Here is a 21123-nt window from a genome sequence, read left to right as displayed (position 1 = left end):
TGGGATGAGCCAAGACAACATCTCAAAAAGTAGAAAGCACAAAATTATGAAAGACCTGCTGGAAATGAGAAGGTCCTGTTCAAGGATTACGTTTATTCCGCTGCTTTGGGAGAGAATTGTGGCAGGATGCCTGCCAACTGCAGGCTTTGTCCAGCAGCGTGTGGGATCAACACGTGGATAGCTGGGTCCTTTGGTGTTTGCGTGGACAGTTTCTTCCTGGGCCTGGTCTCCACATCCTTGTGTGCTGGCATCTGGGTGTGTACACACAAACATTTTAGAGGAGCAGGAGGGTGGTTGGTAACTACAAATGCCGTCACCTTCTTGCCTCACCATCCCCTTTAGGGCCACCACACCCTGTGGTGTCTGATACATAACAATGGAAACATCTAGCCTGGCTGGAGCAAAGACAGAACAGACTTGTATGATTTAGCAAAATCCCTCACTTCCTAGCCTCTCCTGGTTTAGCATACATTGTAAGGTTTAAATAAACACATTCAAAATTGAAGGCAGAGATGATCTGCATTATTCAAGTGTGGCAGGCTCGGGGCTTGTGTTCAAAAGGATAACAAAAATCAAAGGAGAGTTGTCATCAGAAGAGTACTGATCTCTTTCTTTTCTATATCTGCTATACTGTGTTTCGAAGCCCTGAACTTCCTAGTTGCTCAGAAGCAGTTTAACCTCTCCAAAGTCCTAGTCCCCCAGTGTCTTATTATTAGAGGGTAAAATGGGTATTTAGTTTCCTCTCTCTGGACTCCACCTCACTTCATCCCTGTCTTTGGTTAAACAAGGGTTCTTAACCTTTTTTGAGCCACGGGCCCTTTGGCAATCTGGTGAAACCTATGGATCTCTTCACAGAAAAATATTTTTAAACTACATGAAATAAAAATATATTAAGATTTCACAAAATTACATTGAAATACAGTTTTGTTTTATTTTGTTTTTTTGGCTTCTGGCTGGCAAAATATTTTTAAAATAAAATTGTTCTGTAAGTAATAAATGTGTTTCTTTTAGACATTGAAAAGATCTAGCAGTTGGTCTAATAACTATACTTCTAAAATACTTCCAGTGTTTCTAATATTTTGTCTAAAGAAGTGCTAAATTTCTATTATGTGTTAATATGTATAAAAATGTAATCTCTTCCATCTAAATTCGTAGAGCTCCCAAATCGATGCACCCAAAGATGAGTCCCCTGGATGGGCGAGGGTGCTGGTTATTTCACAATTTTTTCCCTTGCCCCCAGGAGCCCAGCACATCCTCCGTCCCTTGTCCAGGACTGTGTGACTCGGCAGGTATTTGGCCCTCCCTGCAGCCCTGCTGGGAAGGTGCCCATTGGGCCAGGGCCAGGCAGGGATCCCACAGAGCCCCTCACACCAGAGCAGTTCCTCATGCTGAGGGCAGTGAGGGGCTCCCGGGATAGGCCTCTCCACGCCCCACGCAGTTAGCCCCCCTGGGCCTTACAGGTCCAGAGAGTGAACTCAGTGACAGTGCTGTAACAAGGAGGGGGAATAAAAACACTGTCCCTTATGCTTACCTCCCGACTGGTGTCCCTGCTGCTGCCACCCAGCTTCTTTGAAAACACACATCTGAGCACGCTGCTGTCCTTTTAAAAGCCCATGCGTGGCCAGGGTCTGTGCTCCTTCTAATGACATCAGATGACTTCAATGACATTATGGGCTCAGTTGTGTCCCCCTGAAATTCATCTGTTGAAGTCCTAACCCCCCCCCCCCGGTACCTCAGAATGGGACTGCAGATATATGGCCTTTAAAGAGGCGATTAAGGTAAAATGATGGTGTTAGTGTGGGCCCTAATTCAATCTGACTGGTGTCCTTATAAGAAGAGGAGATCAGGACACAGACAGACACCAGGGATGTGCATGCACAGAGGGTAGTCCATGTGAGGACACAGCAAGAAGGGGGCTGTCTGCAAGCCAGGGAGAGAAACCAGCCCTGCTGTCACCTTGATCTTGGACTTCCAGCCTTCAGAATTGTGACAGGAAAAATCTCTGCTGTTTCAGTCACCCAGTCTGCAGGATTTTGCTGTGGCAGCCCTGGGAGACTAATCCAGCCTAACTTGCCCGACTGCTGTGAGCTCTGCCCCGCTTCCCCCTTCCCTGCCACCACAGGAACATGTGCGTCATTGTGGCTGCTTCTCTCCTGGCCCTGTCTGGGACCTTTCTCCCCCACCCCAGTGGCTGACTGTGTCACATCTCTCAGGAGAGCCCGGGCTGCCCCTGACCAGGAAGTCTCCCCAGCCCCTACCAGGCCGTGGGTCCCTCCTCCGGGCAGCCTCCGGGCCGTTGCTGCTCGCTGCTGCCCTGAATGTGGTGTCATGAAGGTTTCTGAGCACCCCACTCGCTGGAGCACCTCAGTAGGGACTGCCTCCTTCATCTGTGTCCCCACAGCCCAGTGTGGCACTCGCCACAGGCCTAGACTTTGTGACCTGTACTGTGGGGTGAACACAGACACAAAGTCATCCTCCAGCCAATTGTCCTCACTCTGCCCACTAACTCTGACACAGCAAACGAATAATCTGGGTTCAAGGCCAGCTGGGTCATCTCCCAGCCCTGTGACCTTAGACACATCACATGGCCTTTCTGAGACGCAGTTCTTGAGCCACTGTGTGCACAGGACCAGGTCAACGTCTCTCAACCCTTTTAAGACCTGTGTCTCCTTTTAGCAAATGTAAAAAACCCAAATTAATCCCTGATGCATGAATCTCTGCAAGCCAACATGATTTTGCTGACTTGCTCTCTCTAGTTTAAAGGAGTTCAATGATTCCTGTGCTGGGAGGGAGAGGTCACAGTTCACAGCAAGCCTGGGTCCTCCTTGGGAAGGTCCAGTTACTTTGCACGTGGGTTAGTTCAGTGTAAAGTCAAACTAGAATTGTGCTAGGAATGGGTCTATGGTGGGAAGGAGGAAGAAAAGCTGGAAAATGTTGGCTGAAATCCCACCATTAGATGCCCTAGCCCGTGTTTAAGTTCACGGGAACATCCCAGCGTGTCTTGAGAAGGAAGACCAACCCTGCTCACATTTCCCAGAAGGTGTTAAGATCTATCCTTTCACTTCAATTCCACATAGAGATGAAGTGGCATCTAGCTGCCTGGAGGTGGGAGGAAAAAGGAAAACAACTGCTGAGTTCCAAAAAGTGTGGCGTCCCCTTGAGTGGAGGTGGGAGGTGCAATGGTTTTGTAGGAGGTCCACCACCCCAGCCAGTGGGGCTCCCTGGGTTCCTCTTCCCTTCCGGGCCCTGGTGACACAGAGGCCCTCCTGCTCTTTAAAGTTGTTTTTACTCATAATTTGTTACAAATTTTTTAAGAAAAAAATTTGAAAATATCTATCAAAATTTTAAATTTGTCTTATAGATGTATTTGCACAAAATGTATGTACTGCAAAAATATCTATTGCAGCATTATTTGTAGAACTAGACACAATCTAAATGTCTATTATTAGAGAACTGATTAAATAAGTTATGGTACTGTCATACCTTGGAACACTCTGTGGTTGTAAGAAAGGATGAGATAGAAATCTTTATGGTGGAATGAAAAGATGTCCAAGATGTGTTCTAACTACATGAAAAAAGCAAGTTGCAGAAAAAGGAGCATAGCGATTCCATGTAAGGAAAAAATAGAAAGTCCGTATGTATGCATATAATAATATAACATAGAAAAAGGCTGGGAAAATACACACCAAACTGTTGATAGTAGTTACTTCTGTGCGTGAGATTGGAGTTGACTGAAGGGTAAGTCAATATTGGGGACTTCTCTTTAACATTTAAATATACTTTAAAAATTTACAATGAAAACTATTCATTTAAAGATAAAAAAAAAAGTACTGTTTTTCCAAAGTACAGTTCTAATTTTGTTCTTGTTTTTAATTTTTGTTTAGAAATAATTATAGATACACAGGAAGTTGCAAAAATAGTACTCTGTACCCAGAGTACATACCTGTAGTACAGTATCCAGACCAGGATATTGAAATTGATAGAATGTATGTTGCAGTTCCATTGCATTTTGTCACATGTAGATTCATGTAACCACCACATTCAAGGTACAGAACTCTTCCTTCACCACAAAGCCCTCCCTCCTGCTGTCCTTTATGATCTCACCCCTGCTGCCCATCATCCCTGGCCTTTGACAACCACTAATCTGTTCTCCATCTCAATGCTTTTGTCATCTTGAGAATGTCATAGAAATGGAATCATATAGTATGTGACCTTTTGAGTAGTATTCTATGGTATGGATGTACCTTTTTTTTTTTTTTAACAATTCACCTATGCGAGTTATTTTGGCTGTTCTGGTTTTGACTATTACAGATAAAGCTGCTGTGAACATTCATGTACAGGTCTTTGTGTGGACATAAATTTTCATTTATCTGGGATAAATGCCCAGGAGTGTGATAGCTGGGTTGTATGGTAAGTTTATGTTTAGTTTTTTATGAAATGGCCCAACTATTTTCCAGGGTGGCTGAACCATTTTACATTTCCATGGCAAATGTATGAGAGATCTGGTTTCCCTGAATCTCCTTCAGCATTTGGCATTGTCACTACGTTTTATTTCAACTGTTTTAATAGGCATACAAGGGTACTTCCAAAAGTTCGTTGTAAAAGAGAATTAAAAGATAATTTTAATCTTTCCATGAACTCTCTAAAGACCCTTTATATAGTGATATTGTGGCCTTAGTGGCTAGTGATGTTGAGCATCTTTTCGTGTTTTTATTTGCCATCCAAAAATCCTCTTTGGTGAAATATCTCTTCATGTCCTTTGCTCATTTTCTAATTAAGTTGTTTGTTCCTTACTGTTGAGTTTTGAGTGTTCTTTGTGCATTCTAGATACTAGTCCTCCATAAGACACATGGTGTACAAATATTTTCTCCCAGTTGAAGCTTGTCTTTTCCATCCTCTTACAGAGTCTTTCACAGAGCAAGAGTTTGTAATTCTATTGAGGTCAAATTTATCAATTTTTTAATGGTAATTTTGTTTTTAAAAAATGAATGAGGTTGCTTGCTGCCTCAGTCTCTTCCTTAAGATTCATCTTACCCTGGGCAGACTGCGAAGTGGGATGCAAACTCTGCAGAAACCCCCTTTTGTGTTGTCCTTGAATATTCAGATAGGGGCTGTTTGTGTTTTAAGTGAAACCAAATGAAGACAGATTATATAAGGTTTTAGATCTTTATAAAGTTCTGTAGTCCTGCTCACTCATCTGTAGCTATTGACTTCTTTCTCGGTTGATAAGGAAATCTGGATAAATTTTGGTTCTCTTTTTATTCTTGAGGTTGGGGTTCACTAGAAACCCTCCACCCAATCTTTTGTCTTTCAGGAACCCAACCTCCTCCTCCCCCATGGGGGCTCCTACTAGAAGAGAAGGGTGTGAGGACTTTCTCTTCTGAAGGCATCTCCTTGCAGGAAGACACAATGAAAATTAACATAGTAGGTGCCTATTGCCCACAGATAGTACATGGTCCCTTTGTCCTCTGGAAATGTCTTCAGAGAGAAGCCATCTTCAGGAGGGGAGAGAAATCCAGGTACTTCTTTGCAATATTAGAGCACAGAACACCAGTCTTAGCATCTCCAGGTCACCATGCTGGCCTTTGTGAGCCAGGCAGGCACAGCCACTGAATGAATGGAGCGTTAGCTCCATGACAGTGTTGGTGCTACAGAGACCAAGACAAATTAGACCCAACTCTGGCCTGTTCTGAGGACTTACAATTTAGTGCAGGGGGACAGACATGCAGATTCCTCAGCAAGTGAGTACGATGTCGTAGCAGCACCGCTTGTAGTGGAGACTAATTACTCACACTGATTTCTTGGGAGTCTCCTCAGCTCACAGCTAGACTACCTTCCCCAACCTCCCATGCAGTTAGGTGTGGTCACTTCACCAGGTTCCAGCTGATGGAATATGAAGGCTTTCAGTCCTCCTTCATGATTTTCTCCTATGATTTTCTCCTACTCATTAGCTCCCGTTTTATTTTCTCTTCCATTTGGCTGAATGGAGAGGACCACAATGCTAGCCTAGAGGAGGGCAGAGTCACAAGATGGAAAGGGTCTGGGGCCCTGATTAACCAGGGCCCACTGCTCAGGAACACCCAGTTGAGCTTTCCATGGACATTGAAATTCTGGGGTGTTTGTTTAGCAGTGAGCTCACCTTGACTAGTATGCAGGGCACAGAAGTCACAAGTCAGTATTCCCTTCCAAATATAGAAAGCCTTTACAGAGAAGGTGCCTGATTTCCCTTGGGGCTCACCCCATATTGCATCTCGGATACTGAGTACTACTTACTTTTTCAAATCAGGGTACTGCCTTGTTGCTTTTATGCTTGCACTCGATGATTAATTTTTTTCCTCTGAAATATCATTTTACCCCTATTTGACTAACAATACTAACTATACAAAACACCAAAGTACATGCTGTCAAATTCCAAATAGCTTATTGTTTTTAGACCCTGCCCTCCACTTTCAGCAAATTCTTCTAGACTTTTGATAACTTAATTCATATCCTTTCTGCATATTTATCTACAGAGGCAGCTCTTTAATTCTGGCATGGTCACCTCTTTCTCCTGGGCTTTGAGACTACCAGATGCTAGAAGAAAAACATTTGCAATATGCCTACAATCTGTTTCAATATATAATTCTATCCAATTGAATGTCAGGCATTTCTAAAGAATGCTGTTGGTTGATATACTGTCCCTTGCCCAAGTTAAGGTTTTGATTTGAAATTACATATTGGAATGCCTGGTGTTACATTTTTCCCTGAATTAATAAATCTATCACAGTTTCCCTCTTCTGTCTATTTTGCCTCCCTAAAAGATTAACCCATCAAGAGTGGAGTTTAACATGATATCTGTAGAAAGCAAAAGAAGAAAAATATTCTGCTTTTGAAAGGAAATGTACCCTCAAGCAAAAAAAAAAAAAAAAAAATGTCTGTCTCTCAATACACGTTGGGAGCTGCCAGTTGTCACGCATGCAGCTTAAGTCAGATTAGGATTCCATCCCTGATCATCACATACTTTCTTATACTTATAGCCTTACAGCTTCATTTGCAGCCAAGCAATTGGAAAAAAACTGTGTTTGGATATATTAGAATGTGTCGACCCTCTTAGAGTGCTAGCAGCTTCTAGAAACAACTTAAGAGAATTTTTTACATAAGTATTTGGCAGACCTAACCCATAGCCCCAACAGTATATTAAATTTCTTCTCATTGGAGAGGGAGGTAGGTGAAAGGGACCATTTGTAACCATATCATTCAAATATAAAGTAAATTTCTTTGTTTTATTATATTGTCTTGAAAATGCTTTGAGGAAATCAGGATACTAGCTTTTCCTTTGAGATGGTTATTTAACTGTAGACTTTAAAAATTACCTTTAAATGAATTTCTAAAAATGACCAAACCAAATGTGGTATCATTAGTGATGTGCTTTTCTTACAGTTGTAACTAGAAAAAGAAGATATAGTTTACTTCTTGAATTTTATAGTGACTTTGCATTTGTGTTAGTTTAAGAAAACAAAGACTTTCTGCAAAAAACACTTAAGTAAAATTAATTTCAATAAAGTTTCTTCCATAGTTGCAATAATATAATATAATTGGCATAAAATAAATTTACAACACATGAGAACACCCGCATTGGAGACCTATCATGATACTTATTAACTCACTTCATTTGAAAGACCAACAATTTAGCAGCTACTTACTCCAGCTGAATAATCAGTCTTTAAACATCAAATGAATTGTTATTTCTGGATTTCAATAAATGGGGGAAATAATCTGCTCCCTACTTCACATAGGGAACTTCTGAGAATTAATAAAACTGTAGTAAGAGGTGACTTTGGGGTGGCTAGACATTCTTGTACATGGGCAGCAAGGGAGCGAGCCACGTGAAGAACTGGGAGAGGAGTGTCCTGGGTCTGAGGAGAAACGTATGAAAGGCCTCGAGACAGGAGTGAACACAGGGAGTTCTAAGAAGAGCCAAGAGTGTGGCATACTGGGGCTCTGTGGGCTTGGGGAGGCATGGTAGGAGGTTGTAGATTGGGCAGGATCCTGTAGGGCTTTGGGGCCATAGTCAGGAATTGGGATTTTGTTCTAAGAGGAAGGAGAAGCCTCTGGAAGGATTTGAGCAGGAGAATGACTTGTTCTCATTTGCATTTCAAAAATATCACTCTGGACATCTGCAGAAGATAGGCTTTGGGTGGGCAGGATGGACAGTGGGAGAGGAGTGTGGAAGTCGCTTGGGCTGGAACCTAGCAGAGCAGGTGGTGAGGAGCAGGTTCTAGATGCATTTCAAAGAAGAACCAACAGAACTTGCTAATGGGTCAGATGTAGGAGGTGAGAGAGAAAGGAAGCAAGTAAGGCTGATTCCTAGGGGTTTTGCCTGAGCAACTGCTTGAATGGGGGGCACCCTTTCCTGGGAAGGAGTAGTTTGGGGTTGGTAATCAAGAATTCAGTTTTGGGCAGGTTTGGAATGTTTATTAGACATCTAAGTGGAGAAATCCTCTAGGGAGTCAGATGTGTGAACTGTAGGGCAGAAGGTAGGCTAAAGATAGGAATTTGGAGCCATCAGTATTTATAAGGGATTTATAAGCCATCAGCCTTAATAAAATCATCTAAGGAGAGAATATTTATAGAGAAGATAAGAGGTCCAAGCATGGACATTAAAAGTCAGGAAGAAGGAAAAAGCCAGCAGCACAGGAAACTGAGAAGAGGCAAAGTAAGAGGATAAAGCGAGAGGGCAGGAGGTCCCAGAAGCCAAGCAAAATCTAGCCTTTCAACATTAGGAACAAAATTTAAGTTGCTGATTAACATATATTCAATTATAGAGTCTGGTTAGCCCAGTGAGTACCTGGTCCCAACCTATCTGGATTCCCAGCTTTGATAGACAAGGTCCATTCTTTGCTGTAATCTGACCACTAGGCTGGCCACCCAGTGTCCCAAGAAAAGCGTCAGGCCTACTGCATACCTCACCACTGAGAGAATCAGCAAGTCACCTGCCTTTACTGTTTTTCATGATGGGACTCTGTTTCAGTACAGCCAAAAATTCAGAATTAAACAGAACTTTAAAAGTTATCTTGTTTGACCATCTCTCCAACTGTCCCTATTGCAATGGAGAAATACACTAAGTGTAGCAAAAATATGAAATAACCGCGATGTAAGGTTTTATCAGTCATATACTCAAACTAAAATGGAATTCCTTAATAGAGAGAGCAGTCTTTGCCTGTGTTCAGCAGGAACCCCTGCAGAGCCAGGCTCTTCTCAGGTGGAAGGGGTCCCCTCTGGCCCCTCTGTTTCAGGATGTGCTACCTTCAAGGTCTTGGCCAAAGCCCCAGTGTGGGATCCTCCCAGATAGGGTTTCCCAGCACCTCCTTTGCAGACCACAGACTGGCCTGAAGAAGGCAAAGCACTCATTACAGACCTCAAAGATGGAAGAAGCCAAAGCTCAAATGATTGACATCTGGAAAAGGCAGTAACTATTATCTGCACTCCTTGGAGGTAAATTATGGGGCAGGAGAACCTTCTCTCAGACGGATAGATCAACCCAGTCCTGCTTTCCTGGGATCATTTATCCCTTGGCATTTTGGCCACAGAGCCCATGGGTGGGTGCAGAGGGCTGTATAAGAGAAGAGAAACTTTGGAGGACTCCCTGCCATGGGGAAGGAAAACAAGGGCAAGATGCTGACTCTGAGAATAGAGAGAAAACAGAAAGAAGAAATGTGTCTGTGAGTGAGCACTTGGCTCTCTGGGGGAACTTCAGGTGGAAGTGGATGGGTAATGTCTAGGAATGTTCCTTGAGGATGTTCTGTAAACACACTGTGGTGATTTCAAAGGGAAAGGCTCCACCAGCCAAGAGCTGACCAACTACCTGGGAGAAAAAACGTAAACACATCAAATACGACTCACAGTACAGGGAGGCAAGTGACAAGAGCTGTTAGGAATCCAGAGGTGAGAGACAGGCTGGGAATTAGGGAAATCTGCCTTGAGAAATTGAAAAGGTGTGGAGGTAGGAAAACTCAGGTGTCTCCACAGACAGTAGGCAGACCAACCTGAGCAGGCAGGAGATCTATGTAACAAGCCGGGTTTCTTAAACAGTGACATGTCTCCATCCCTGTTGGCCAAGAGCTGGTTGAGATGCTGACATCTGCTGGGCCTTCCTGGGCCTGGTGATTGGTCTGCTGGGTTGGGGATTGCAGTCTGGGAAATGTGCTGTAATGGACCGGCAGTAAGTGAGGTTGCGAGGTGGAATGGGGCCTGTGGATAGGGGCCTTGAATGCCAGGCTGAAGATATGAGATGTTATTCTAGAGCTGAGAGTCATTGAGGGCTTTTGATTAAGAGGGAGGCATAATGGTAGGGTTCTCATAGGAAGACCAGTGGGCTGAAAATTAAGAGAAATATTAAAAAAAACAGACTTAAATTAAGAAAGGGAGTATAAAGGATTTTATGATAAGATGTTGGACTCAAGAGAGAGAAAAAGAAAGAGGTGTAATAAAAGCCCTCATTTATTAAACACCACTGATGACCTAGGCATTAACCTCTCAAATAATCCAATGCAGTAGGTGTTGTAATCTCCAGTTTACAGATGACAAAAAAGATGTTCAGAGAGGTAAAGTAATGTCATAAGGACAGACAGCTGATCTACAGTAGAGCTAGAATTAACAAGCCCTTTCCCCATGTCCAGGTGACAGGGAGAGTGCATTAATTTTCTCTTGCTGCTATAACAAATTACCACAGGCCTAGCAGCTTAAAACAACACAAATGTATTATCTTTGAGTTCTATAGGCCAGAAGTCAGACAAGAGTCTCAAAGGGCTAAAAGCAAGGTGTCAGCAGTTCCTTTTTTGGAAGCTCTACCGGAGAATCCATCTCCTTCCCTCTTTAGCTTCTAGAGGCCACCCACATTCCCTGACTCGTAGCCCCCCTGCCTCCATCTTCAAAACCAACAACACTGCATCCCTTCGACCATTCTTCCCTAGTCATGTCTTTCTCTCTCACCAAAGCCTGGAAAGGTGCTCTGATTCTAAGGACTTGTGTGACTAGAGTGGACCCACCTGGATAGTCCAGGCTAATCTTCCCATCTCAGCATTCACACCTTAATCCCATCTGCAAAATCTCTTTTGCCATGTGAGGTAACATTCACAGATTCTGGGGATTAGGACATGGGCATCCTTGGGGGATCATCGTTCTGCCTATCACAGGGAGCAATGCTGCCATTACAGACACCTGCCTTGGCAGCACTGATGTGCCCATCACCCAGGTTTGGTAAACTCCACGGCAAAGAAGACTTTGTCTTGAATCAAGAATTATTAAATAAAGGACAAAACAGGAATCTGAAAGGAATCATGTTGGGAAAACAGAGCATGGTTAGAAGAAGACACAGGTGTGGATGCTGCCACTCAGGTTTGTTCCAAACACATTGACAACATTCCTCAGTGCAGTTAATCCTGCTTTAAACTCAGCTCTGTATCATTATCAAGGCTGGCAGCCACACGCATTACCCATTGTAAGAAATGAAAGTGTAGGCTGTCTGTAGTTTAAATGCTCAAGTTTGTACTAATTCCTCAAATTCTAGAATCAAAACACCTGTTCTTTGTTTTATGCAACTGTCTAAAATCTGCATTTCTCTCTGACCCCCTATTTTTTCACAATGACTAAACATCACCTTAGCAGGAAGACATCCCTTTGTTCCACTTTATAAAGTACAAATTTTATGGAAATTATTGAACTAATAGGATTGCGGAAGCACGAAGGAAAAGCAGGCTGTAATGAGATTGTTAGAAAGCAGGGCAGCGAGAGGGTTAATTAAAGCTCAGCCTAGTCCTTCTTTCATTTTTTTAAGAAAGTCATATCATTGATTCATCTGAAATGTAATAGACTGAAGAGCCTATCATAATGTGATAAAGTTTAGAAATACAAGTCTCTTTTATATAAAGAGAGACTTGGCATTTAATTATAGACCTTTCAAAGCAAGAAAAGGATAACTTAGAAACATTAAAATTCACATTTTGGGTGCAATAAACCTTCAGGCTTACTGAAGAACCTTCTGGTTTTTCAGCCATTTAAATGATTTAATATAAAGTCAGTTTCATAGATTGTTGGGATGAGAAGTGAGGAGAAGCCTCAACTGCAGATGAAGATGTTTGCAGATGAAGCCCATCATTTCCCCATGAAAAGAAACTGATTTAACTACCTGCATATATGGCCACTGTGTGCATTCTGAGGTGACTGGAGCAGTTAGATCTGCTCCCGGGAAGAGTTCCACATGAGCAAGCACTTCAGGGAGAAGGAAGGTGAAATAAAACAAACCTTGAACACTTACTTAAAAAATGAAAGTTACGTTCAGACATGTATGGTTACTATTGACTTTAATGGCAGCAGCCTGTCTGTTTCTGGGAATAGGATATGAAGTCAGTGGGAAAAGTGTGAAATGGTAAAAAAGGAAATAAAAGGATCCATCCGGCACTGCGTTCAGACTCTACAAGAACTGCGAGTCATAAAGTGCTGAGTTAAAATTCACATATTGCTTGTGCAGATTGTTGTCTTTCTGAGGATGACCCAACGCTGCTACTTGTTACTACAGACTGTGGGATCTGCAGAGAAGGAAGCAGGAAGAATAGGCACTGATTTCAACACTGTTTGCTAATTGCTAATTGATGAGGAAAGTTAGAAGTTACAGAAATGACTGGAAAGGCTCACCTCCATTCTGTGGACACAAACACACATGCACACACACACACATACACACGAACCAAGACCAACAACTAGACAGGGAGAGCATCTTATTGGCATCACGTTTCTGGCATTGCTATAACTACACACAAAACAAGTGATACATAGAATGGTAGCGACATCTGTTCTAGAACCTGTGGGGCTTTACTCACAAAACAGTTGTAAAGTCTTTTGGGGACAAAAATATTTCTGTGTATCTACACAGATGCTTTCCTCTGAAGGAAACACACACACATGCAAAGACACACACATGGATACAAGTGTTGAGCTGAAAAGACAGGAAAAAGAAAAGGAAAAGTCATTTACTTCTTCAAAATTTGTCTTTAATTTTTCTCCTTTCAAACGAAGCTACATTGATCACCTTGCATGTACCTTTTCTTTCTTTTCTTTTCTTTTTTTTTTTTTTTTATAAATCCCAGGATATGTTGATTGTCATAAAGCTAAAGTTTAAGATTCCAGTTGGTAGGCCGCAGTAACATACAAATGGATGCTGAGTGTGTTTGTTTTGATTTGCTAGGGAAACATTTTCTGACCTCGGAAATGAAATCATTTAGTCTTCTATTTGTTTATGGCCAGATTTAACAGAGGATTCCAGGAGTTCTTATGTTAGTGTATCTTTGAAATTCTCTAATCCATAGTGTGTGGGAAGTTACACAACTTGGGTTTAAGCATCATTCAGGATGTTCTTTATTAAGGAACCCAGATTTGCCTCCTTCCCACGACTCCTCAAAATTAGTTTACATTTATCACACAGCATATTGTCCATGCTGAGCGGGTGAGCTGCAGACAGTAGGGCAGAACAGCTTATCTGTTTACCCTCTCAGTAAACAGAAAATGTAGAACTTGTTTCTTAATCAGGTTTCAAGTATGGCTTTTCAAATGAGGCTTATTTGATTTTTCCCTCACTCCAAAGTATCCAAACACTCCAAAGTGTTTAAAAGTATGTAGACTATTTATAACATGTTTTGAATTTTTTTAAAGCCATTGGCCTCTAGCAAGTTAACAATTTATTCAGTTGGAGTAGTTTGAACATGAGGATTTTGTTTGATTTTACCAACTTCTGGACAGGTTTGGAGGTGTGTAGTAAAACATTTTTTGTGGACTGTTAAATTTAAGTATTTGTTCGCAAAGCCACTGCATTAGCCATTATTCTTTGAAATAGTTGATCTGAAAGCAAAGGCTCATTTTGCTTGTTGACCTCCATATATAATTAGGTCATGCTAAATGTAATGTGGCTATTTCAGGCATTGTACATAATCCTCTTGTTGGGAACATTTTGCTGTAGAAAGAGAAGCAAACCCATCTCCTTCCATGGAATTCTTTAATCTTGAAAGTGTCCTTTCTGGGAAAACAGGGGGTGGTGAATTGTGGGGGAGAGGGGGAGGAGACCCCTGATTCCTCAGTGGAGCTCATGACAAGCGGAGGAGGAAGCCGCCCAAGGGTGTTCTATTAGTATCCCAAGTACCAAGCCTGCCATCTCTGCATGCCTAAGCACATTGAGCTCATCGCTGTCGATGCCTCACAGTCAAGCCATTTTTCTGTCCCTTTCACTTCTGCAATCCCAGTACCTCTTCTCACTGCAGTATCCAACATCCCACAATCACAGCAAAACCCTGGAGCTCCCTTCTGCCTCCTTCCAGCAACCACAAGAAGGTAAGGGATGGAAAAGTCTTTTCAGAAAATGGACAGGAAAGGCAAGTAAAAGGAGCAAGACTCATTACCCTTAGGATGTTAGGAAATGGGGAATCAAGTCATCTTGTTTGTGGTCCCTGGGTGATTCTAAGTGGCAAAATCATCACTGTAGTGATTCCATTTTAGCCAAAACTGCAAGAGCTATGTGAAGCCTCTGAAGTCAACAAAAGGGTTGCAAATGGGAAGCTATGTGATCCCCACAAGAGAATCAATCCCTTTTCTAGAAAATGGAGATAACCTTATGAGCTTACCTCAAGTAATTATCGTGGGAAGTATGAGTATAGGGGAAAAATGAGCATGGAAGAGGTAATAGGAGTGATTTTTAAAGAATGATATCAAAAGAAGCTGTGCCGAAATTTGTTAGGCTGAATGTGAGTGGTTTAAGTTTGGAGGAAATAAAGTGAAGTGATCTAGAATGTAGGTGGGAGGGCTGGCTGGTTAGTTCAGTCAGTCATAACACCAAGGTCAAGAGTTCAGATACCCATACCGGCCACTGCCAAAAAAAAAAAAAAAGCATGCAGGTTGGGTTCAGATCTCTGCTCTGCTGCTCACTAGCTGTGTGACCTCAGGTAAGTTACTGAATTCTCTGGGCCCCTGTTTCCTTATGAGTATGACTTGCCTCGCAGGACTGTGATGACCCCTGAGGCCATTCAGGTAAAGGGCCCTCTCATGACTATGGTGGAATGATGCTCTGCAGGTGGTAGCTCTTACTGTTTACAGAGGTTGAGATAAATTGACTTCATTGCCTTTTATAAATTAGAAAGAAGTCCTCTCATACTTGTAAGCTATTTTATTCAGGGTTATCAATAAGATGTGGGTTGAATGATCTCATCAGAGAGATAAGGGAATGTTACTTGGAAGCCTGTAAGCATACCTTTGGAGGGAGGTAAGCGTGCAAGAATTCTGAAAATCCGTTCGTGGCATTTAGTGAAAGAGCACACCACCATTCCTGCCTGTAGGATGTTCTTTGAGTGGTGACAATCATTTTGACAATGCACGGAGGACCTGCCTGACGTGTTGATAAAATCATCCGGGAGATGTTGCAAGAGCTAAAACACTAAACCTGCTCGCTGAGACCTGGCCTTCATGTCATGTGCGTCTCTCCTCCGATGGAAGTGAGCAGGTGTCGCAAGTCTTAGATTCAGTAAAGCAGGTCATTTGGTAACTGGTATTTAAGCAACACTAGGAACTGAGTATTCCCAAAGCAACCAGTGCAAACGGGCTATGATTAGCCTATAAATGATTTTTTTAAAACATTTTTTAAAAATTTGTTTTTGGTTGTTGTTTTGGCCTTGTTTGGAATAGAATAAGTTTAAGACACCCTGAGCATTCAGGAGTCTCATTCAGCATTACCACATTGCAAATTTAAATTTCCTGGCACCCAGTAACCTTCTGTAATAGTCCATTTGGGAGGAAATTGACAAAAATCAGGATTCCTGCCAATAATCCACATATTAATGGATCAGAACAAAATGGTTGGTGGTTTAAAATTGTTGAATATAGGGCCGGCCCGTGGCTCACTCGGGAGAGTGCGGTGCTGATAAAATTGTTGAATATAGAAAGAACTGTAAGTTTGTTAGTCTACCCCACGAAGTTGGGGGTATCTGGGAAGAATGTCTGGTACGAATAGGTCTTTGGAGCCTAGGAGTGAGTGAGCCTGGCTCCTAGCACCACTCCCCTCCCCCTGTCCACGCATATGTGAGGGGACAGCAGGGCTCAGGCAGATGTTACAAGCATGCGAGAAGGCACACACTCACAGGACTGTTCTCCATGCAGCCACCTTAGCACTTCAGGACTTGAAAGGAGTTCAGAGGTCACCTAGACAAATCTAGATGAGAGTCAGATTCCTCTTCGAATGCATTTTTGGGGGGAGGGGTTAGGAGGATCGTCCAAACCTGGGTCTATTGAGGGTGAATTTAATTTTTGAAAACAGCCCAAGTTTTTGTTTTTTTTTTAAACAGGCTTACTTAATTAACTTTATTTTTCTTGCATAAAAACCCTATGTTGTAGCTACGGCTGGAGCCTGGGTCCTCTGCACAGAGACTCAGGTGTGGGTCTTTACAAGATAGATGGTCAGTGAATTCCTGATAGGGAGACTTAGTGAGCTTGGTCTTTTTCCAGAGGTCAGGGATCAGATAGCTATAGGTCTTGGAAATGGCATCAAAGGTGCCTTGACAAAGTGGCCCACGGTGGCCATGCAGCCCCTGGCTGAGGTGTAGCAGTTGTCAATACCAGCCATCAGCAGCAGCTTCTTGGGCACAGGGGCCAAAATGATACCAGTTCCTCTGGGGGCAAGGATGAGGCCACTAGCACAGAGCCTGTCACCTTGCAAGGGACAGTGTGGGAGTTGCCAATCTTGTTCCCACAGTAGCCTCTGCACAAGGGGACAAACAAGAGCTTGGCAGGATGGTGGCCCCTGGGATGGTGGTGGCTACCTCCTTAGAGCATTTAACACCTAGGTCGACATAGCCATTGCAGTCCCCAGTGGCGACAAATGGCTTGAACCTGGTCTGCTGGCCAGCACGGCTCTGCTTTTGCACCAGCATAATCTTCAAAACCTCATCCTTGAGGGATGTACCCAGGAAACAAGTCAGTGGTCTCAGATTACTTGGTGGGCAGGCAGAAGAAATAGATCTCCTCAAGGGACTTGGTCTTCATGTCCTTGACCAAGCAGTCCACCTTGGTGACAAAGACCCACTCCTTGTCCTCAGCCTCCCATTCCAGGCCCTCCAGGCCCTCCCACTGCACCTGTGTCATCCACCATTTGGTGATTTCTTGGAGAAGCAGCAGCCAAACTTCACTGAAGCCACGCCTAGTGAGTAAGGTAAATGATCAGGATGAACAAATCAGAATAAGGTGGGGCCATAAAATGACAACACTGGTTTGCTCTTAGGACCCATAAAGTGGTGCTGAGTGAGAAGTGATTCCAGAAGCACTTATGGAAACACCCTCCTCCCCTGCTGGTGCAGACACAACCTCTCTTGGGGCAGAGGAAAAGCGCAGATCAAGATCTCTAAAAATAGGCATTGTCTTTGGCCCAGAAATTCAATTTCTAGCAATTTATTATAAGGAAAGTATTGAGATGATACACAAAAATTTAACTAGTAGGAAGCTTGGTGTGGTGTTAATAACTGCTTAAAAATTGAAAATAGCCTAAATGTCCAAGAGTAGGGATTGGCTAAATATAGGAGGGCATATAAAATCAGTAGAATACTGTGCAGTCATAAAAAATGTTGCTACTGAAATGTTTCTGTTGACATGGAAAACTGCTCCCATTCAATGAAAAGAGCAGGCTGCAGAGCAGTGGTAAGCTGCGATCCAGGTATGTAGCTATAGGGAGGGGACAGGAGAGGATACGGAAAGACTGTGAGTGGTGGGTGGGATTGTGGGTATTTTCACATTCTTTTTGCTTGTCTATATATTCTGATTTTTCTGTAACAACAAACTATTTTTATAATAAAAAGATAATAAAGGAAAACATTCAACAAAGAGAGAGACATTAATAGAGATCAATTCTACTGTTCTTAAGAGGAACTATGATGTACCTGTATTGGTTTGCTAGGGCTCCTGTAACAAAGTACCATAAACTGGGTGTCTTAAACAGCAGAACTGAGTGTCTTGTGATTCTGGAGGCTTAAGTCTGAGATCGAGATGTTGGCAGCGTGGGTTCCTTCTGAGTGCTGTGAAAGACCTGTCCCATCTTCTCTCCTAGCTTTCTGCTGGCTTTGCTGGTATCTTTGGCTTTGCTGCATTGCTCCAATCTCTGCCTTCATCTTCATGTGGCATTCTGTGTGTGTGTGTGTGTTCAAATTTCCTTTCCATAAGGACACCCTTATATTGGATTCAGGGTCCACCCTACACCAGTAGGACCTCGTCTTAACTAATTACATCTGCAACAATCGTATTTCCAAATAAGATCACATTCTGAGGTATTGGTACCCAGTGGGACAGCCACATTGCTCCTACCCCACTGAGGTTAGTGCCAGCCTGCCACCACAACCTCTGCCAGCAGCTGTAGCAAGAGCATGGCCCATGATCAGAGTTCTGAGATGGGGACACTGACCTCCTCCCTGAAGGACTCCAGTTCCAAAGAAATAATGGTGAAAACCAAGACCTGAGCTCAGTCACCTCCCTGCCCCAGGGTGCCTCGGGCAAGGCTGTAGACACACGTGGGCGTTCAGATGAGTACACTGGAACCAGTTTAAAGAGCAGAAAGGAAAGAGTAGTCTATAGGCAAAGAAAAGAATACATTGTTTCTTTTGGTTGGGTATAGAAGTTGTGATTAAAAACAAAAACAAAAACCAGAAAGACCAAGAGAGAAGGGAGAAAAAAACATTATGAGTATCACACCAAAACCTGCACATGGATGTTTATAGCAGTTTTATTCATAATCGCCCCAAACTGGAAACAATCTAGATGTCCCTCACTAAGTGAATGAATAAACAAACTGTGGTACATCCTTACAATGGAATGTTATGCAGTGATGAAAAGAAATGAAAAGACATACAGGAACCTTAAATGCATGTTGCTAAGTGAAAAAAGCCAGTCTAAAAAGGCTACATATATAGGGCTGGCCCATGGCTTGCTTGGGAGAGTGTGGTGCTGATAACACCAAGGCCACGGGTTCGGATCCTATATAGGGATGGCTGGTTGGCTCACTTGGGAGAGCGTGGTGCTGACAACACCAAGTCAAGGGTTAAGATCCCCTTACTGGTCATCATTTAAAAAAAAAAAAAAGGCTACATATGGTATGAATCCAACTATGACATTCTGGAAAAGGCAAAATGATAGAGGCAGTAAAAAGATCAGTGGTTGCCAGGGGCTTGCGGGGGTGGGGGTGGGAAGGGATGAAGATTCAGAGCACCAAGGATTTTTAGGATAGTGAAGCTACCCTGGCTGATACTGTTATGGTGGACACATATCATTACCCATTTGTCAAAACCCATAGAATGTACAACACATGGTGTGAATCCTAACATAAACTATGGATTTTAGTTAATGATAACATGTCCGTGTTTGCTAATCAGCTATAGCAAATGTACCGCACCCGTGCACAAAGTCAATAACAGAGGAAACTGTTCGGGGGAGAGAGGAAGAAGGGAGTATAAGGGAACTCTGTGTACTACCTGCTCAATTTTACTGTAAACCTAAAACTGCTCTTAAAAAATAAAGTCTATTGGGCCGGCCCGTGGCTCACTCGGGAGAGTGCGGTGCTGATAACACCAAGGCCCCGGGTTCGGATCCCATATAGGGATGGCCTGTTCGCTCACTGGCTGAGTGTGGTGCTGACAACACCAAGTCAAGGGTTAAGACCCCCTAACCGGTCATCTTTAAAAAAAAAAAAAAAAAAAAAAGTCTATTAACTTAAAAATTAACCCCCCCCCAAATTTATTATGAATAAAGACATTTAAAGAAATCATGCACTTAGCTACCCAAAAGGCAGATAACAGTTTGGGAAACTGTAAGAGCGAGCTCTTTTTCAAAGGCAACTGAGAAGATCCAGATGACCCAAGTGTGAACCAGCGGGATTCTCTGAGATTAAAACAACCCTGACTGCTCACACCTATCTCAGACTCAACAAAGCCTTCTGATGGAGCTTAGCAGCCGTGGGGTGCAGGGGAGGGGAAGAAGAACCAAATTCTTACTCAAAGAAATAACAATTTGGAACGTGCACAAGAGTGTCAACAAGTTATGTAGATCTTATCAGCATCGCATTTTTGGTGCCTCCCAGCTATCCAACGAGGCTCCACCAGCCTGTCAACACCCTGCAGCATCCCACGCTCCTCCTCGGGCATATCAACACCTCCAGAGGCTCGCCTGGGCCAGGCCTGCCTCCCCAGAGCCCTGGGATATGCTGGCCATTCTTCCAACTCACATTCTGTGACTTGGTTGGGGCTAACCGTCTACAAAATGGAACAATACCTTTATGCTAACTTTGGACAGAGTACTTAAGTTGGAAAAATCTGATGTCCTCGTGTTTGAAGGCAGAGAACGTATAGCTTCAGTAATGTGAGAAATTATGCAAAGTCATCATTGAAGTTGTTAAAGCTTATACTAGGTGTTTCTACTTTTGCAGATGAAGCATCATGATTTTGCAAAGTTACGGAGAAGGGATAAAACATGAGACTCATGGAGATTCCTTTCCTCAATCCCCCCCAAATAAAGCCCCCATAGTTCTGGTCATATGTATATGTTGCTTCATGATAATGCAACCTTTCGATGTAATTTTGCTAAATGATGCCAAAAAGCCTATTTATTTAGACTAATGAAAATGATAGTCTTTACTGTATATCTCAGCTTTCTTTTACAATGACCTGTTTATTACAGTAGAGTTAGTGAATGGCTCTCCTTGTTTGTTTTCATTTTTAGGCAGCTTTAAGTGCCTTGAAACAATTTTCTGAACAAGGATTGGATCCAATCGATGGGGCAATGAATATTGAAAAAGATTCTCTTGAAAAGTGAGTAAATCCTCTGTCAGTATTCTTCCATTTGTAATTTTGTAACTCTACAAAAGATAAAACATAAAAAGAAGGTAAAACAAAATCAAGACAATAATACCTACATCATACAAAATTATGCATGATGCAATTAAATGTAATTAAATGAAAAACAGTATATATGATCACAGTCATCTCCTAGAATATTTTAACCGACTAACTGATCATTATTTCAGCATTTTAATGCCTTTGTTGGAAATATTTATGTGAGTTTTGTTGACTGTAGAGA

General features: G+C 42.6%; 1 protein-coding gene across 11 annotated transcripts in view; it reads left to right on the top strand.

The window, feature by feature from the left end:
* STAU2 (staufen double-stranded RNA binding protein 2) overlaps positions 1-21123 on the top strand; it is a 290691-nt gene that overhangs the window by 267608 nt on the left and 1960 nt on the right. For all 11 annotated transcript variants that reach the window (XM_063079352.1, XM_063079356.1, XM_063079350.1 and 8 more), the window contains one exon: positions 20767-20855. In XM_063079352.1, the coding sequence (XP_062935422.1) occupies positions 20767-20855 (89 nt within the window). The remainder of the gene's footprint in view (positions 1-20766; positions 20856-21123) is intronic.

Source organism: Cynocephalus volans, chromosome 15 (genome assembly GCF_027409185.1).
Source record: "Cynocephalus volans isolate mCynVol1 chromosome 15, mCynVol1.pri, whole genome shotgun sequence".
In the NCBI taxonomy this organism is placed as follows: Eukaryota; Metazoa; Chordata; class Mammalia; order Dermoptera; family Cynocephalidae; genus Cynocephalus; species Cynocephalus volans.
Note: the sequence above shows the minus strand (reverse complement) of the source record. Positions and strands in the feature narration are given on the sequence as shown.